The 15,889-nt window shown below is 46.3% G+C and overlaps 1 protein-coding gene across 1 annotated transcript in view; it reads left to right on the forward strand.

Annotated features, from left to right (window-relative positions):
* Window positions 1-15,889, forward strand: part of LOC149307692 (tyrosine-protein phosphatase non-receptor type 11-like) — a 47,559-nt gene that overhangs the window by 5,903 nt on the left and 25,767 nt on the right. The window contains exon 2 of the mRNA XM_089534273.1: window positions 10,761-10,883. Within this exon, the coding sequence (XP_089390399.1) occupies window positions 10,761-10,883 (123 nt within the window). The remainder of the gene's footprint in view (window positions 1-10,760; window positions 10,884-15,889) is intronic.

A 15,889-nucleotide genomic window follows, 5' to 3' on the forward strand; every position in this document is an offset into this window, starting at 1 on the left:
CTACAGCTGCCATCATCCCCAGTGTGCTACTGCATGCTGACTGGGGATGATGGGGATGTAGCCTGACATGTTGGGAAGAATACCTATCTGAGGAAGGCTGGAGTAGACACATAGATTGTAAGTGGTCCAGGGGCAACGTCCTTTGTTCCTGTTGTAAGTGTTGCCACATTGATGTGAGAAAGCTGCTAGGTATGAGCTGCTGACTCTGCGATGCGATGTCTGTACCTTCACAGTGCGAAGCCCCATTGGCACCCACACCTTCAGTGAGCAAGACTTTACTCACCTCTGGTTCATCCGTTCCCAAAAAGGCTGCCAAGGACTTGACCCATGAAGTAAGAAGTGTTGCAAAACACAACCTGGACGCTGCATGCATCCGACAGCCACCAGCCGGTTTCTCATGGCCTTTCCCTCTTCTTTGCCTCCAATGGTGAAAGGAGAGGCAGAGAAATGGGGGAAGAGAACAGGAGTGTGCCTCTTCTTTGGGCACAGTAGGACCAATGATTTTGGCTAGGTTTCATTGGGGGGGAAATGCACAAAGTACTTGCATTGCAGACCCTCCAACTGACCTGACTCCTGATGTTCAGGAGATCCTGACCATTTACAGGCCTTTAGGTGTTAGTTTGTAGGTATCAGGTCCTAAGAAGTACATCACAACCAGTCATTTTCAAACAAAGTCACTTGCAGCTGAAAAAGGAGGGAGCAAAGGGACTGTGACAACACCTTCAAGGCTTCTGTTTTGCCCTGAGCTTCCATAGATAGAAACCCCCTTCTTCAGGTGCATTGCAGAATGATAATTAAAGCCTGAGGCTTTAAAGGTGCAGCCACATTCCTTTTTTCCTTTCTTTTCCCTTTTCCATTCCCTCCCTCCATTTTACACGATCGATCATGCCAGCGGAGGAGTTTGTGGTTGGGTACCTTGCAGTCATTTATAAGTTATGGCGACCCTAAGGTGAATCCGTCATGGGGTTTTCTTGGCCAGGTTTGTTCAAAGGGGTTTGCCATTGCCTTCCTCTGAGGCTGAGAGAGTGTTGAAGTTCATTTTGTTACTTAGTCACTGAATCTCCCTGCCACCGTGTGCCATTGATAATGCTGGCCGAAGGATGCATCTGTGGCTGGCATCTTCAGAGACGGAGGGGATGCTGGTACCACAAAGTTGCGCATCCACCCTTTGGTTCAAAGCTAAACCCATAACTTGAGTCCTTGTTAAATGTTAGTGTCTGCTCAATGATCACGTCCAGGAAACCTATCTAAAGGAGAGTTGTTTAGTCAGGCCTAGAGCTTGTCCGCTCTGTGGGTTTCCTGCCTTGACTCCAAAAGGGAAAATGGGAAACTCAGCTACTTAAAACAAGAACGTGTATCAGGAAATGCAGTGCTTCCTGGATGGATTCTTCCCCCGTTTTGCATCCTTGTGCAAATAGCCGCCTTCCGAGTCCTTGCACAGCATGCGTTTTGCCAGCTATAATGGCTGGGAAACCCCCCCGAGATTGAACTCCTGCTGATATTATGAAAGCAGTGCCTTATTTATTTACAAGATTATAAGTGCCTTTCCCCAAAAGATTGGGAAGATGCCTTGCAAAACCATTAAGGCAATTTGTTCGAGGGGGAAGAAATGTGCTTTTTAAACATGCTTTGCCAACAGGAGGGAAAGGCTTTGTGGGAAAGTACGGCACGCTGTTAAAATAGCTGCAAGGTAAGATCGGGGGCATCTCTGCAAGACAGTTGTAATAGCTGGATCCCACTTTAACTGGGATCCTGAAGTCTGTAGTTTAGTGTGTATCCTTTGGACACATGGCTCCAGTTTCTCAACATCCTTTTTGTGGTGCCCAGAACTGGGCACAATATTCCAAGTGAGGCCTGACCAGAGCAGAATAGAGTGGCACTATTATTTCCCTTGATCTAGACCAGTGATGGTGAACCTTTTAGAAGCCAAGTGCCCAAACTGCAACCCCAAACCCACTTATTTATTGCAAAGTGCCATGTCCTTCTGGCTTTCTAGTAACAAACTCTGGCAAACTCTGTGCTGGGGCGATGGCACATGTGCCCACAGAGAGGGCTCTGAGTGCCACCTCTGGCACACGTGCCATAGGTTCACCATCACTGATCTAGACACTACTATTGATGCAGCCCAAAATTGCATTGGCCTTTTTAGCTGCCGCATCGCACTGTTGACTCACGAATCCCCCATCCAGCATGCAGGATCCTTAGTACATATGGCTGTCTTCAAACATATGGCAAAGGGAAACAGGTTGACCTTGTATTAGAGCAAAGAGGAGAAGTTAAATAGAGGGTTATTTTTGGGTAGAGAGCGCCTGTGTGTTTTGCTCAAAGCTTGGAAACATCAGAGAACAGTTTCTGAGGGAGGTTGTCCGCAAAGTTTTGGCCAGGGTCTCTTTCCCCGCCGCTGTCCTTGTGTTATGGATGTTCTGTGTTTTTAAGTGCCGCTGTGCTTTATGGCACAATATGTCATGCTGGCTCAGCCGCTGCTGAATCATCCGAAGAGGACAGTGAGTGAGAGCTGGGCTGAAAGATGAGCTAAGCGGACAGTTATATTTCACGGAGATCTTTTTTATTTGAATTTTGGGCAGCGATTTTTGCAACAAATACGTTTTCTACTGGAATGCAGGATGCATTTGAAAGCTTTCTCGTTCTTTGCGCAAAGAGCAGGAGTGGCCTTTTAAGGGTGTAACCAAAGTGCAGATGGTTCTACGATTCTAGATGCTTGCAAAACGTCCCAGTTTCTCTTTCTCCATCCACTTTACTCCTTTGTCCTTAGGTTACTTCAATGGCTGCAAACTGAGGGGCTGCATTTAGGGGCGGCTGAACGCTGCCCCTTTTTGTGCCGGATGGAGGCCACAGCAATCGCACGCAAAAAGCCACAGCAACCGCACACAAAAAGCGTCTTCTGTTTTCTCTGAAAGGGGTGTCATAGGTGCAGCAGCGCACCATGACGATACCCCTTCCGCGCTGCGCCTTTGGGGCACTGCACCAGAGGTGCGTCATCATGGCATGTTCTAGAAGAGTTTATTCCTGATGTTTCACCAGCACAGATGCCAGCCACAGATGCTGGTGAAACATCAGGAATAAACTCTTCTAGAACATGGCTACATAGCCCGAAAAACCCCAAAAAACTAGGAAATGGTTTTATTGCTCAAAGCAAAAGGCAAGAGAGTGGTTAAAATCCACACGTTTTAAAGGTGTCTGTGCTGGATTTATAGGCCATTGCTGGCATTTAGGTGCAAAGGGGACCCTACCTGCTAATCTCCTACGTGCTTAATGCAAGAAAGTCTGTTCTTAAATAAACCCAGAGTTGCTATATCCAGCCTCAGGGATGCTAAATATAAAGGAAGATCCCTCCCGCCACCTTTTCCCCAGCTTCTGTCCCCTTAGCAGCCTTGGTAAACAGAGGCTAAACAAGGAAAGATGCTCGGCGCAAGGGACCAGCCCTCTTCCCTGGAAACGAAAATGTCGAGGGACAAGGGTGGCAGGTCCATCCCTCTGGACTTGTGGCCAGAGCCAGCTGGGCAGCCGCCAGTTGCAAACAAATCCATGTTGCAAACAAATCCGCCAGTTGCAAACAAAAAAGTCCATCTGGAACAAAAGCCCCCTGTCTCCTTCGGCGCTTGTAAAACATCACTCGCTCGCCGGCGTGTGGTTGCAAAGAAAACAATGGGGTTTTCAAAAGAGTGCACCTGTGCGAAATGCTACAATGTGTGTTGTGCATTGTGTACAACAGTGACCCTGCGAACTGTCCCAGTTTGGCTGGGGCAGCCCATATTAATCCTTTGTTGTCCCCCTTTCAGCTGCTTTTAACATCACCCAGTTTCTCTCTCCTCTTACCAGTTTGCTGCTTTGTCCTCAGCTTACTTCCACTGCTGCAAACTGAGTTCGTAGAATCATAGAGTTGGAAGAGACCCCAAGGGCCATCTAGTCCAACCTTATTCTGCCATGCAGGAACTCACAATCAAAGCATCCCTGACAGATGGCCATTCAGCCTCTGTTTAAAGACCTCCAAAAAAGGAGACTCAACCACTGTCCAATGGAGTGTGTTCCACTATCAAACAGTGCTTAGTTTCTGGAAGTTCCTCCTAATGTTGAGCTGGAATCTCTTTTCCTGTAGCTTGCATCCATTGCTCCAGGTCCTATTCTATGGAGCAGCAGAAAAAAAGCTCGCTCCATGCTCAATATGACATCACTTCAAATACTTAAACAGGGCTATCATATCATCTCTTAACCGTCTCTTCTCCAGGCTAAACATCCCCAGCTCCCTAAGTCGTTCATCATACGGCATGGTTTCATGACCCTTCACCATTTTAGTCGCCCTCCTTTGGACATGCTCCAGCTTGTCATCTTTGCTGTGCCATGCGGCATATAACCCCTAAAACAAGGTTGGGTAAATCCAAAGTTTGTGGGGGCTAATTTTTGCCCCTCCCAGGCAGTCCACACTGTGCCCTTCCATTTTGATTCTATGATACAAATCTGATGTCACAAACCTGCTTGGTTCCGTCTTGCCAGAACATGGGAAAAGGTAGCTTAGCATGCCCCACCAACTGCAAATGAACTTCTTGTGGCTTCTGGATATACGTTGGAAGTAGTGGGATGCGGGGAACCAATCCCCACTTAATGATCCAGGCCCCCTTCTGCAGCATGGAAGGACTGTGAAGACATGGCCTGCAGAGAGTGGAAAGGCCAAAGCTGAGTAGACTGAAGCCTGCTGTTGGCCTGAAGACATTGGGTAGACCGAAGTCTGCTGTTGGCATATGCCAAAGCCTGCTGTTGGCCTGAGGTTATTGAGTAGACCAAAGCCTGTTGTTGACTTGACACTGAGTAGACCGAAGCCTGCTATTGACCTGAGGACATTGGGTAGACCAAAGCCTGCTGTTGACCTGAGGACATTGGGTAGACCAAAGCTTGCTGTTGACTTGACATTGAGTAGACCAAAGCCAGCTGTTGACCTGAGGGCATTGGGTAGACTGAAGCCAGCTGTTGACTTGACATTGAGTAGACCAAAGCCTGCTGTTGCCCTGAGGACATTGAGTAGACCAAAGCCTGTTGTTGACTTGACATTGAGTAGACCAAAGATTGCTGTTGACCTGAGGACATTGAGTAGACCAAAGCCTGCTGTTGACTTGACATTGAGTAGACCAAAGCCTGCTGTTGACCTGAGGACATTGAGTAGACCAAAGCCTGCTGTTGACTTGACATTGAGTAGACCAAAGACTGCTGTTGACCTGAGGACATTGAGTAGACCAAAGCCTGTTTTTGACTTGACATTGAGTAGACCAAAGACTGCTGTTGACCTGAGGACATTGGGTAGACCAAAGCCTGCTGTTGACTTGACATTGAGTAGACCAAAGACTGCTGTTGACCTGAGGACATTGAGTAGACCAAAGCCTGTTTTTGACTTGACATTGAGTAGACCAAAGACTGCTGTTGACCTGAGGACATTGGGTAGACCAAAGCCTGCTGTTGACTTGACATTGAGTAGACCAAAGACTGCTGTTGACCTGAGGACATTGAGTAGACCAAAGCCTGTTTTTGACTTGACATTGAGTAGACCAAAGACTGCTGTTGACCTGAGGACATTGGGTAGACCAAAGCCTGCTGTTGACTTGACATTGAGTAGACTGAAACCTGTTGTTGACCTGAGAGCATTGGGTAAACCAAAGCTGCTGTTGACCTGAGGACATTGAGTAGACTGAAGCCTGCTGTTGGTCTGAGGACATTGGGTAGATTAAAGCCTACTGTTGTCCTCCATATACTGGTAGGCTGTTGGCCTGAGAAGGCTTGGTAGGCCAAAGCCTCTTGTTGGCCTGAATATTGCTGGTAGACCAGAGCCTGTTGTTGTCCTGAGGATTTCATCCCAGCTTTCACTCCTTCTGCAGGAAATGGACATTATCCTAAGCAAAGACTTACATCAAAGAACAACCCTGCTTTGTGGACCCCCTGTTGTTCTTCTCTTTGCGCCTGAATAACAAATCAACTTGGATTTATTTCTAACCAGAATGCCACTTAATTTTTTTAAAAAATGAGGTAAGAACATCTTTAGGGAAAAGTTTCCGACTTACTGTGAAGCTCTTGGATACCTAGCCCTTGCTTTATGAAGGTTGCAAAAGATATGAGCATGAGGAAAGATGTGCACCCCACTGGTCACTTCTTTCCAGGACGAAGAGGAGCCATTGCTGTTCTGAAGCCAGGTGTCCTCCATCCTATATCTGTGCATTTCATTTTTCCGCCCTTAATGCAGTACCTTACATTTCTCCGTGTTGAATTTCATTTTGTTAGCTTTGGCCCAGCTTTCTAGTCTATTCAGGTCTTCTTGGGTTTTGATCCTGTCCTCTGGGGTGTTAGCTACTCCTCCGAGTTTGGTGTCATCTGCAAACATTACTACAGCTAGATCCTTCAGACCAGGGCATGTTGACTGGATTTGAAATCTTCTGCTGGCAAAACACATGGAGCTATGGTCCCCTCCCTCTCCCTGTGGCCAGATTAAGCCTTCAAATAGATAGAGGAAGTGAGGTTGGGTGTGTAACTTGCATTTCCTCCAGCCTTTTCCTCAGATGACCTTTTCCTTTGTTCCAGTCTGAGAGTGTAAATAGGGCTTTAAAAACAAAAACCCTATTGATGCAACGTTTGTTTGGCAGTAGATGGTGCAGCAGGGATCATGCAGTTTCCCAAACTTAATACAGCCGGCCCTCCTTATCCACGGATTGTTTTTATCCACGATTCAAGAAAATATTTTTAAAAGTCTAAAACCCAAATGGAAAACTTTGATTTTTCCAAATACAAAAACAATACAGAGGGTCCTGGGTATCCGCTGGGGTTTGGTTCCAGGACCCCTTTGGATAACCAAATCTTCGGATGCTCAAGTCCCATCAGATGCAATGGCATGGTAAAATGACGTCTCTCATATAAAATGGAACAATCAACCTTTGCTTTTTGGGTATTTATATATGTTTACAATATTTTCAAGCTGTGGATGGTTGAATCCGTTGAGAAGGAAATGGTGGATATGGAGGGCCAACTGTATGCATGCAAATAAATTCATCACCTTTACTGTACCATTTTATATAATGGGACTTGAGCGTCCACAGATTTTGTTATCCATTGGGGATCCTGGAACCAAACCGCAGCGGATAGCAAGGACCCGTTGTAGCGAAATGCCCTCCAATTGGTAGAAGTGTGTATGCGGAATGTGTACTGAGTATTGCCTTTGCACATCCAGGGACATAGCCAGGATTTTAGGAAGGGGGGGGGGGTCCAGACTAAGTGCCACCATTATAATGGGGCTTGGGTGCGGTGGCGCAGCAGCATGCACCATTCACTTTTCTAATGGAAGGGGGGGTCCGGACCCCAAGGACCCCTCCTTGGCTACGTCCCTGGCACATCCATGTTCATTCTTGGATGCTTACCTCTATGCCTCGCCCATTCTGCTTCTTTACTGGGATGTGGTTTGGGTGCAAATAGGTCTGAGAAGAAGATACGGATTGGTGTCATGGCTAGTGATGTCTGGAAAGTACTGACAACTCGGCTTTCCTCGTCGGGCTTCCCCCCATCCATATAGGTATGGATAAACAGCAGGCTTTAAAAGATTACAGAAGATCCGGGGAATGGTGGCAGAAGGAGAGAATAAAGACTTATCAGGAGCAGATGAGTTAGAGGTTGCCAGGTCAGGGTTGCCCTTGGCTCTGAGCTTTCCAGACCAAAACCTGTGACCTAGGGATTATCCATCTGTCCGAAATATAAACATGGAAAGGCTTTATAGGATTCCATTGGCAGAGATGCCGTCAGGTATTTTCCCTTGGCATTTTGGAAGGAAGGATTTTAAAAACCGTCCGCTTACACGCTTTAGAGAACAGTCCTGGCTGCACACTTGCAATGCTCCTTTGCAATGCTTCGGTGGTGGAAGCTGTGCATGGCAGTCTTTGCTCTGGCACTCGGAGCGGGCAGGAAAGGGGACTGACATTCTTGGCCGGGATGACTGTGTGCAGATAAGCCTCTGTGGTCTTAGCAACATGTTGCTTTGGGTTGTAAATGTTTGTGGTTAACGCAGAGACGCGACGGTCAACAATCTGCTCTGTCCATCTGCACAGAGCCGGCTTCTGGAGTTGAAACCTGGAGGATGCATTTCCTGCCTCTGACTCTTCCTCTCCCCAATCTCCGCAATACATCTGACAAACATGCCAACTTCCTTGGCAAATCCAGAGATATAGCCGTGTTAGTCTGTTTAATCGGTACATAGAGAGATCTTGTAGCACCCTTAGACTCACTGAAAGAAAGAAGTTGGCAGCATGAGCTTTCAGAGACTTCAGTCTCCTTCCTCAGATGCATATTGTGGAGTGGAAACCAGGGACAGACATATACAGAAAGCTTTTAAAGAACAGCCTGGGTGCTATATTGTTTTAATGTATTTTAAACGTTTTAATCTTTATAATGTACACTTGCCCTTCGCTGTTTGCGTCCCTTGGTCTTTCGCAAAAGGCGAGCGCCAAGTGACCAAATGGTGCATGCCTGGGGTGTGCGCAACCATTCCAGCCAATGGGGCTTGAATACTTGTGAATTTTCATTTTCGTGGTTTTGGAACAGATCCCCCGTGAAAACGGAGAGGCGACTCTATTTGATATTTTAATATATAATTTGTTTTAATTGTTGTAGTAATTTAGTTCCTCGCAGGATGGCAATGGGAAACCCCCTCTGAAGAAATTTGTCCGCTGTCGGTGCGCATTAGGAAACTACTTGAAGGCACAAAACAACAACAACTGTGAACATAGGCATATAACTAACTAACCAGCCAAACAGATGGCAACAGTTTATGGCTACTCTAAGGTGAACCTATCATAGGGTTTTCTTGGCAGATTCCCTCAGAGGGGGTTTGCCATTGCCATCCTCCGAGGCTGAGAGAGTGTGACTTGCCCTAGGTCACCCAATGGGTTTCCATGGCTGAGACGGGATTCAAACCCTGGTCTCCAGAGTCACAGTCCAATGCTCAAAGCACTATGTCACACTGGCTCTCACATATAATGATGTCACATTGCAGCCACATTAGGAAAATGGTGCCTTCCCCTCCACAGTTGCCTCCTCTTGCCCTGTTTAGGACTTAGAGTATTTGGCTGTACATTGATAGAAATAGTAAACTGAGCTAAGTTTTGATGTTTCCCTTCATGATCTAGCATTTTTCCGTGCATAAAAAGCTCTAGTGGTTGCAGTTGATCAGCCACAGTTCTCTGAGGGCAGCAAGACGGTGCGTCTTGCGTTCAATCTTCATTACGGCTTCTCCGCGCACCAGAACATTAATTCATGATGAACATTAATCCAAGACAGTCTTGTCCTTAAGCATCATCAAACCTCATTATCTTGTTCTTCCAGCTGTTGTGGGAAGATATTTAGAGGGCTAAGGCTTACTGCCTAGACATGTGAAGAAGCCCTCAGTTCCGGCGACAGAAGTGTGACGCTCTTGTTGCCTCTTTTCCTCGTGCCACTGGCCAAGGATAGGCAAAAGACACTGTAGATTTGCTCAGGTTCACCAAAGCCCACCTTGGTTTAGTCTGTGCAAGAGCTGCCGCTTTTAGACATAGCTAAGTTAATTGTGATTTATGTAGCACAGGAGCTGCAATTCCTTCTGGCATGAAACCCATGGCTAAAGTCCCTGCTTTTTATATAGATCATTCCATGTTCTGTCGCCAGCATCTCCAGGTCATGGAGAGAAGAAATACAGTGGGACTTTGTTATCCGCTGGGGTTTGGTTCCAGGATCCTCTCGGATAACAAAATCTGTGGATACTCAAGTCTCATTAAATATAATGGCAGAGCAAAATGGTGCCCCTTATAACAAATGGAAAATGAAGGTTTGCTATTTGCAATTTATCCTCATTTGGAATAAAGTGGGACCTTGGTAACCGCTGGAGTTTGGTTCCAGGATCCTCTCGGATAACAAAATCCGTGGATGGTCAAGTCCCATTAAATATAATGGCAGAATAAAATAGTGCACCTTATATAAAATTAAAAATCAAGGTTTTCTATTTGCAATTTATACTTTTTTGGAATATTTGCAGGCCGTGGATGCTTGAATCTGTGGATAAAAAAACCTGTGGATAAGGAGGGCCAACTGTACTTTCCTGAAATTCCATAGAAATCCATATAGACAAGTGCTTCTCATGCCATCTGATATGCTGGACTGGCAATGTCCTCCCATAATGTGCCAAGGACCAGTGCCATATTTGTTCCATTGGCTGCAACTATTCCTCCTGCAGAAGTGGGACCCAGAGGTTGCGCATGGTCCATGGACTACACTTTCCCCACTCCTGGCTTAGAGCACTTTGTCTGGTAATAGCTAAGCCTAGGAAGAGGCTTTTTAACCTTTAGGAATGGGGGGGGGGGAATAGAAGAGCCACCAAAAGATTATGTCACAGGTGCAATACAAGGTTGTGAGTTCGATCCCAGGCAGGGCTTCAATGTTGACTCAGCATCCCATCCTTTCGTAGGTGAGCAATATGCCAAGGATCGGTGCCATATTGCCAGCTTGTTGGGGGCAATTGGCTTACACTTTGTGGTATAAGTGGTATAGAAATGTACTTGCTATTGCTATTGGGGTGTGGTATCTGTGGAAGGCCAGAAGGGCCAGATTTAGACCTCAAGAAGACTGGATTCCCCCCCTAAAATCTGATTTCCTTACCCATGCCTTTGCATTGACCACATCCAGAGGATCCATCCACTTCTATAAGTCTATTAAATCTGTTTTTTCCTCCCTGTTCTTTCCCTGGGCAGGTGGTTTCATCCAAATATCAATGGAATCGAAGCGGAGAAACTGCTGCTAACCAGAGGTGTCCATGGCAGTTTTTTGGCCCGGCCGAGTAAAAGCAACCCAGGAGACTTTACGTTATCCGTCAGGTATGGACATTAAACTTCCATTAAAGGATGCAGTCACGCAAGAAACGTACAACTGTGTTGTAGTGCCTTTTCCCTCCAAATTACATTTTGATTCTGAATGGGCCATATATATAGTATGTTTTAATGTGGTGTATATTAATTTGGATATATATATATATAATTTGTATACCACCCTTCTTCCAATCAGGGTGGTGCACAGCATAGTAACATATACAATGTACAATATACAAAGACAATAAAACAGTTTAAAATATACCTTAAAAACAGATACTAGCCAGCTCAACATTGGCTATCGGGGGGGGGGGGGGGGGGGCTAACTAGAGCTCGTATCGGGGAACGCTCACTTAAACAGGAAGGTTTTTAAATCCTTCCTGAACTGGACTAGGGAGGTAGCCAAGCAGAGCTCTATGGGCAGCGTATTCCAGAGGGTCGGGGCCGAGATGGTAAATGTCCTCCTTGCAGTGGAGGCTAGTCTTGCCCCAGGTACCTTCAATAGCTGCTGCCCAGATGTTCTGAGTGTGCGGGGCGGATTGTATGGGGAGAGGCGGTCCTCAAGGTATCCTGGGCCCAAGCCATGTAGGGCTTTATAGGTTATAACCAACGCCTTGTATTGCGCCCGGAAGCGAATGGGCAGCCAATGCAGATCTTTAAATACAGGTGTTATATGACTGGCCCTGGATGTGCCAGTGACCAGTCTGGCTGCCATATTCTGTACCAATTGTAGCTTCTGGGTTTGGTACAAGGGTTGCCCCATGTAGAGCGCGTTGCAGAAATCCAGACGAGAGGTTACCAGAGCATGTACCACCGTTTCAAGGTCCCTCTGGCCCAGGTAGGGACGCAGCTGGCGAATCAGCCGAAGCTGATAACAGGTGCTCCTGACTGTCGCATCCACCTGAGATGTAAGGTGAAGCGACGAGTCAAGAAGCACCCCCAGACTGCGTACCGAGTCCTTTATGGGGAGCGTGATCCCGTTCAGGACAGGTGGAACCACCGCCATCCCCGGGCCAGGAGAACCTATCACGAGCACCTCCGTTTTCTCTGGATTCAGACTGAGTCGGTTTTCCCTCATCCAGCCCATTACTGACTCCAGGCACGCCACGAGAGAAGAGATGCCATCCCCGGTCACTGCATCAGTCGGAGACATAGAGAAAACTATTTGGGTGTCATCAGCATACTGATAACCCCGCACCCCATGTCTCCGGATGATCTCTCCCAGCGGTTTCATGTAAATGTTGAAAAGCAAAATATTATATTATAATATTAAAATATCTTTTTCCAAATTTATATACACCACATTAAAACATACTCACATTCAAAAAAGATAACAGACATATATCTACACTTCAAAGTATCTTACATACTTTGTAAGATACCTCCCCTGCATTCCCATTCCTTCAACCTTACATTCAAACTCCTGTTCACTTTCTCCCTTTCTATATCTCCATTCCCATTCTCTCTCTATTCTTTCTATCCCTACTCCTCCTTTCTCATCTCCTCCATCTTTAGCCTTCTTCGCCCTTTCCTTCTTCTCTCCTTACCTTCTCTTCCCCCCCATAACCTTCCATCTACCCCTTTCTTTTCTAGAATCTGGATGGCGCACTATGGGGCCATAAGGCCAAAATAAAGCCGCTTCGGGTCACTTTGGAGGCATGCTGTTTAAATGATGCATGCGTCCTAAGAGTCCGGAAGCTGCACCAAAGCCATGCTCCAGTCCTAAGAACTGGACTGTGGCTTTGGTGCAGCTTTTGGCCTCTTAAGATGTGTTTGTCATTTAAACAGCATACCTCCAAAGTGACCCAAAGCAACTTTATTTTGGCCTGTCTGTATGGGCGCATAGTGCGCCATCCAGATTCTGGTGAAGTGAACCTCCTTAGCTAGGTACAATGGTCCCTGTGCTTAGTTTCTCTCCTTCCACTGCAGAGTATAGGACTCCGTGTTTAATCAATTATCGTTAGTATGATTTAATTAACCCTCCTCCCCGCAATTACCATTTTCTCCCCTCGGATTAATTGTCTACGCTTTTGCTCATATGGCTCTCCAGACTATTCAAGCAGAATATAGCAATTATTTTACCTTATCTAATAATACTAATAATCACACCCACACACCTATATATATATATATATATATATATATATATATATATCTTTAAAGAGAATTTCCAAGGGGAACACCATTGCTTGCAGCAGTTTGTGTGAGAGAGAGACACACAGAGAGAGTGAGCAAACATCTATGAATTCAATGGCACCATGAAATCCATCTGCTTCATTCATAGAATTGCATGCGCTGCGTCAAATGCCCCCTTGATCTGTCTTGAATTTCTTCCCATTCAGCTTCCTTAGATATTGCAGACTTCTAGGTATGATATGAGAAAGAGACAGAGAAGTGTGCGTTCCAAGGAGCTCATGTCGAACTTCTCCCAACGTTTCGCATTATTGCTTTGGGGCTGGGGCCAGGGAAAAGGACTAAGAGCATCCATTTAACAACTGTTGCCGGATCGCTGTAAATAATTTAAAGACCTGGAACTGGTGTCGTTGCGCACTTCCCTAAGAGATATTTGGGCCTCGGGCCAGAGGTCGGAAAATGAAACTGTGCAAAAAGGGACTTGAAAAGCTTGTGAAGGAGAGAAGGTTGCTTAAAATGGGAAATGGGGTGCATTTTGGTGAGAATGGATCTGATATTCTTGGGTTGCATCTGTAACACAGATTGCTTGCAGGGGAGTTAGGAAGGAAGGAAGGACGGAAGGAAGGAAGGAGAACAGTCTTACTGGATCACTTGTAAAAGGGGCAGTGGCTTTGCCAGTCCCGGTCCCAACTCCCAAGGATCTTACAATATATAGTTTGATAGGGAAAGGAGTGTTGCAAATATTAGGCTAGCTTGCTTGTCTGTTTGGGACAGTTATCATTTGCTTGGGCTGTTCATGGCTCTCTAATGCCTCCAACAGAAAAGGGATTTTTCTATCACTTCCAATTTGACCCTTTTAAAAGAGTAAGCCTCTAATAACAAAGCTGGAGAGAGATCTTGTGGCACCTTTGCGACTCGCCACAAGAAAGAAGTTGGCAGCAGGAGCTTTCATAGACTTCAGTCTACTTCCTCAGATGCATTTGGTGGAGTGGAAACCGGGTACAGACCTATATATGCCACTGGGATGTGAGGATGTCAATATAAATTGCAGATCGTTTGTGTATGGAAACGAAGTTGCAGGTCAGCTTCCGTTCCACGTAATGCATCTGAGGAAATCGACTGAAGTCTACGAAAGCTCATGCTGCCAATTTCTTTCTTTCAGTTAGTTGCAAAGGTGCTACAAGATCTATCTACGTCTCTCATTCTACAGACCAACATGGCTTTGAATTCTACCCCTTAACAATAAGCCATAGTTTATTAACCAGCCACAAACCACGATCTGAACCAATGGCGTTTTTGTTGCCTTACACAAACTCTGTGGCTTGTTGTGACAACTAACCCTGCAACCGTGGCTTGTCCCTGTCTTATTCCGCCAGCTGCTGGCCCTGAAACAAATGCTGATGGAAAAGGCAGGAATGAAACAAACTAAGAAAGTGAAAAGCAAGCCACAGGTTTCTCCGGTCATTTGCTGTGCAATGTGCACCTTAAGCATGAAATCATGGTTAACAGGAACCATGGTTTATTGTGATATACAAATGTGCCTTGGCTGTTCTAGCAGGGTATTATTGTCCCAGTACAGACCACTGGTTTGCGGCAGCCTGGGGCCAGTTCTAGGGATCCGAAGTGCGCAGCATCCGCACGCTCCGGAACCCAAGGATGCGTGGATGGCACCATCTTTAAGTTCCACCGTCCATATGGTGCGCGCTTCCATGATGCAAGCGTGGCGCAGCATCAGCACCTCCAGGCACCACGCTTCCGTCATGGACACATCACAGTGTGCCAATGGCACAGTAATGATGGCATCCGTGTGCGCCAAGAAGAACCCGGTTTTTGGTCTGGAGGAATGCCATGTGGTTTGGCTGCTGCGGCATCCCTCCAGAGGAAAACTGGGCGCATCCAGCCCACCTTTTCGGGGTGGTATGTACTGTGCCATTGTTCCTTTTAAACAACCTGGCTCCAAATGCAAACCTTTTGTGTAAATGATCAAACGTTCAACTTCTATGTGTTGCACCCTTCGTACTATTTAGAGTCTGTCCGTGCTTCGGTCTGCTGTTTATCTGGCACTATGGCTACAGCGCAATGGCCGGGTGTATTTATAAGCAAGCCTTAGCAATCTGTGCCAAGGGAGCCTTGTGCTAAAATGCTTGATGATGGGACTAAGATTGTTTATCTAGAGAAATCTTTGTCTTGGTGAAAAATATTTTCGGGGCATAAAATGTGCTCGGCTGGATCAGACCAAAATTGGTTGCGCAAATAGATGTCTTTGGGAAGCCCATAAGCGAGATGTGAATGCAATAGTGTCCTCTTATTCCTTCTCCCTAGTAACTGAGATACAGAAACATACAATCCCTGGTAGCGGAGGGGAAAGTATATCCATCATGACCAGTGGCCTCCTTTGGTCTTTCCTCCATCAACTTGTCCAGTTCCCTTTTAAATAGGGCCATCTTGTAGCAGCAATTTCACAGAGCATAAATCTGTGTGAGCATATGTTTATTGTGTCCAGACTTACAGATGCTTGCGCTGGGTCCCTGGGTAGCTGGCGGCTTCCATGGCAATGAGGCGATGAATCTGCTCTGGATTCACAATCCAGTACTTTACTTTCTCATGTATCTATGCTGGCACTCTGTTGACCGATCCAGATACAAGTTGTAAGGCCACAGGAGTAAGGGAAAATTCACTTTGTGCTTGTTCAGGACCATTCTTCCTCCTGAGATGCCAGCATTTCTGCCCCCCTTTCTTTCATGGGCCGCACATAACCGAACCTGTGGAATTGCACAACATTGGGCTGTTGGACATAAGTCCAGCCAGCTGGGTGCAATGTTTCCAGCGTTGGATCAGGACTCTGGAAGACAAGGTTTGAATCCTCACTCGGTCATTGAAAC

Source organism: Sceloporus occidentalis, unplaced genomic scaffold (assembly GCF_023333645.1).
Source record: "Sceloporus occidentalis isolate IW3139 unplaced genomic scaffold, rSceOcc1.0.p SCAF_8, whole genome shotgun sequence".
In the NCBI taxonomy this organism is placed as follows: Eukaryota; Metazoa; Chordata; class Lepidosauria; order Squamata; family Phrynosomatidae; genus Sceloporus; species Sceloporus occidentalis.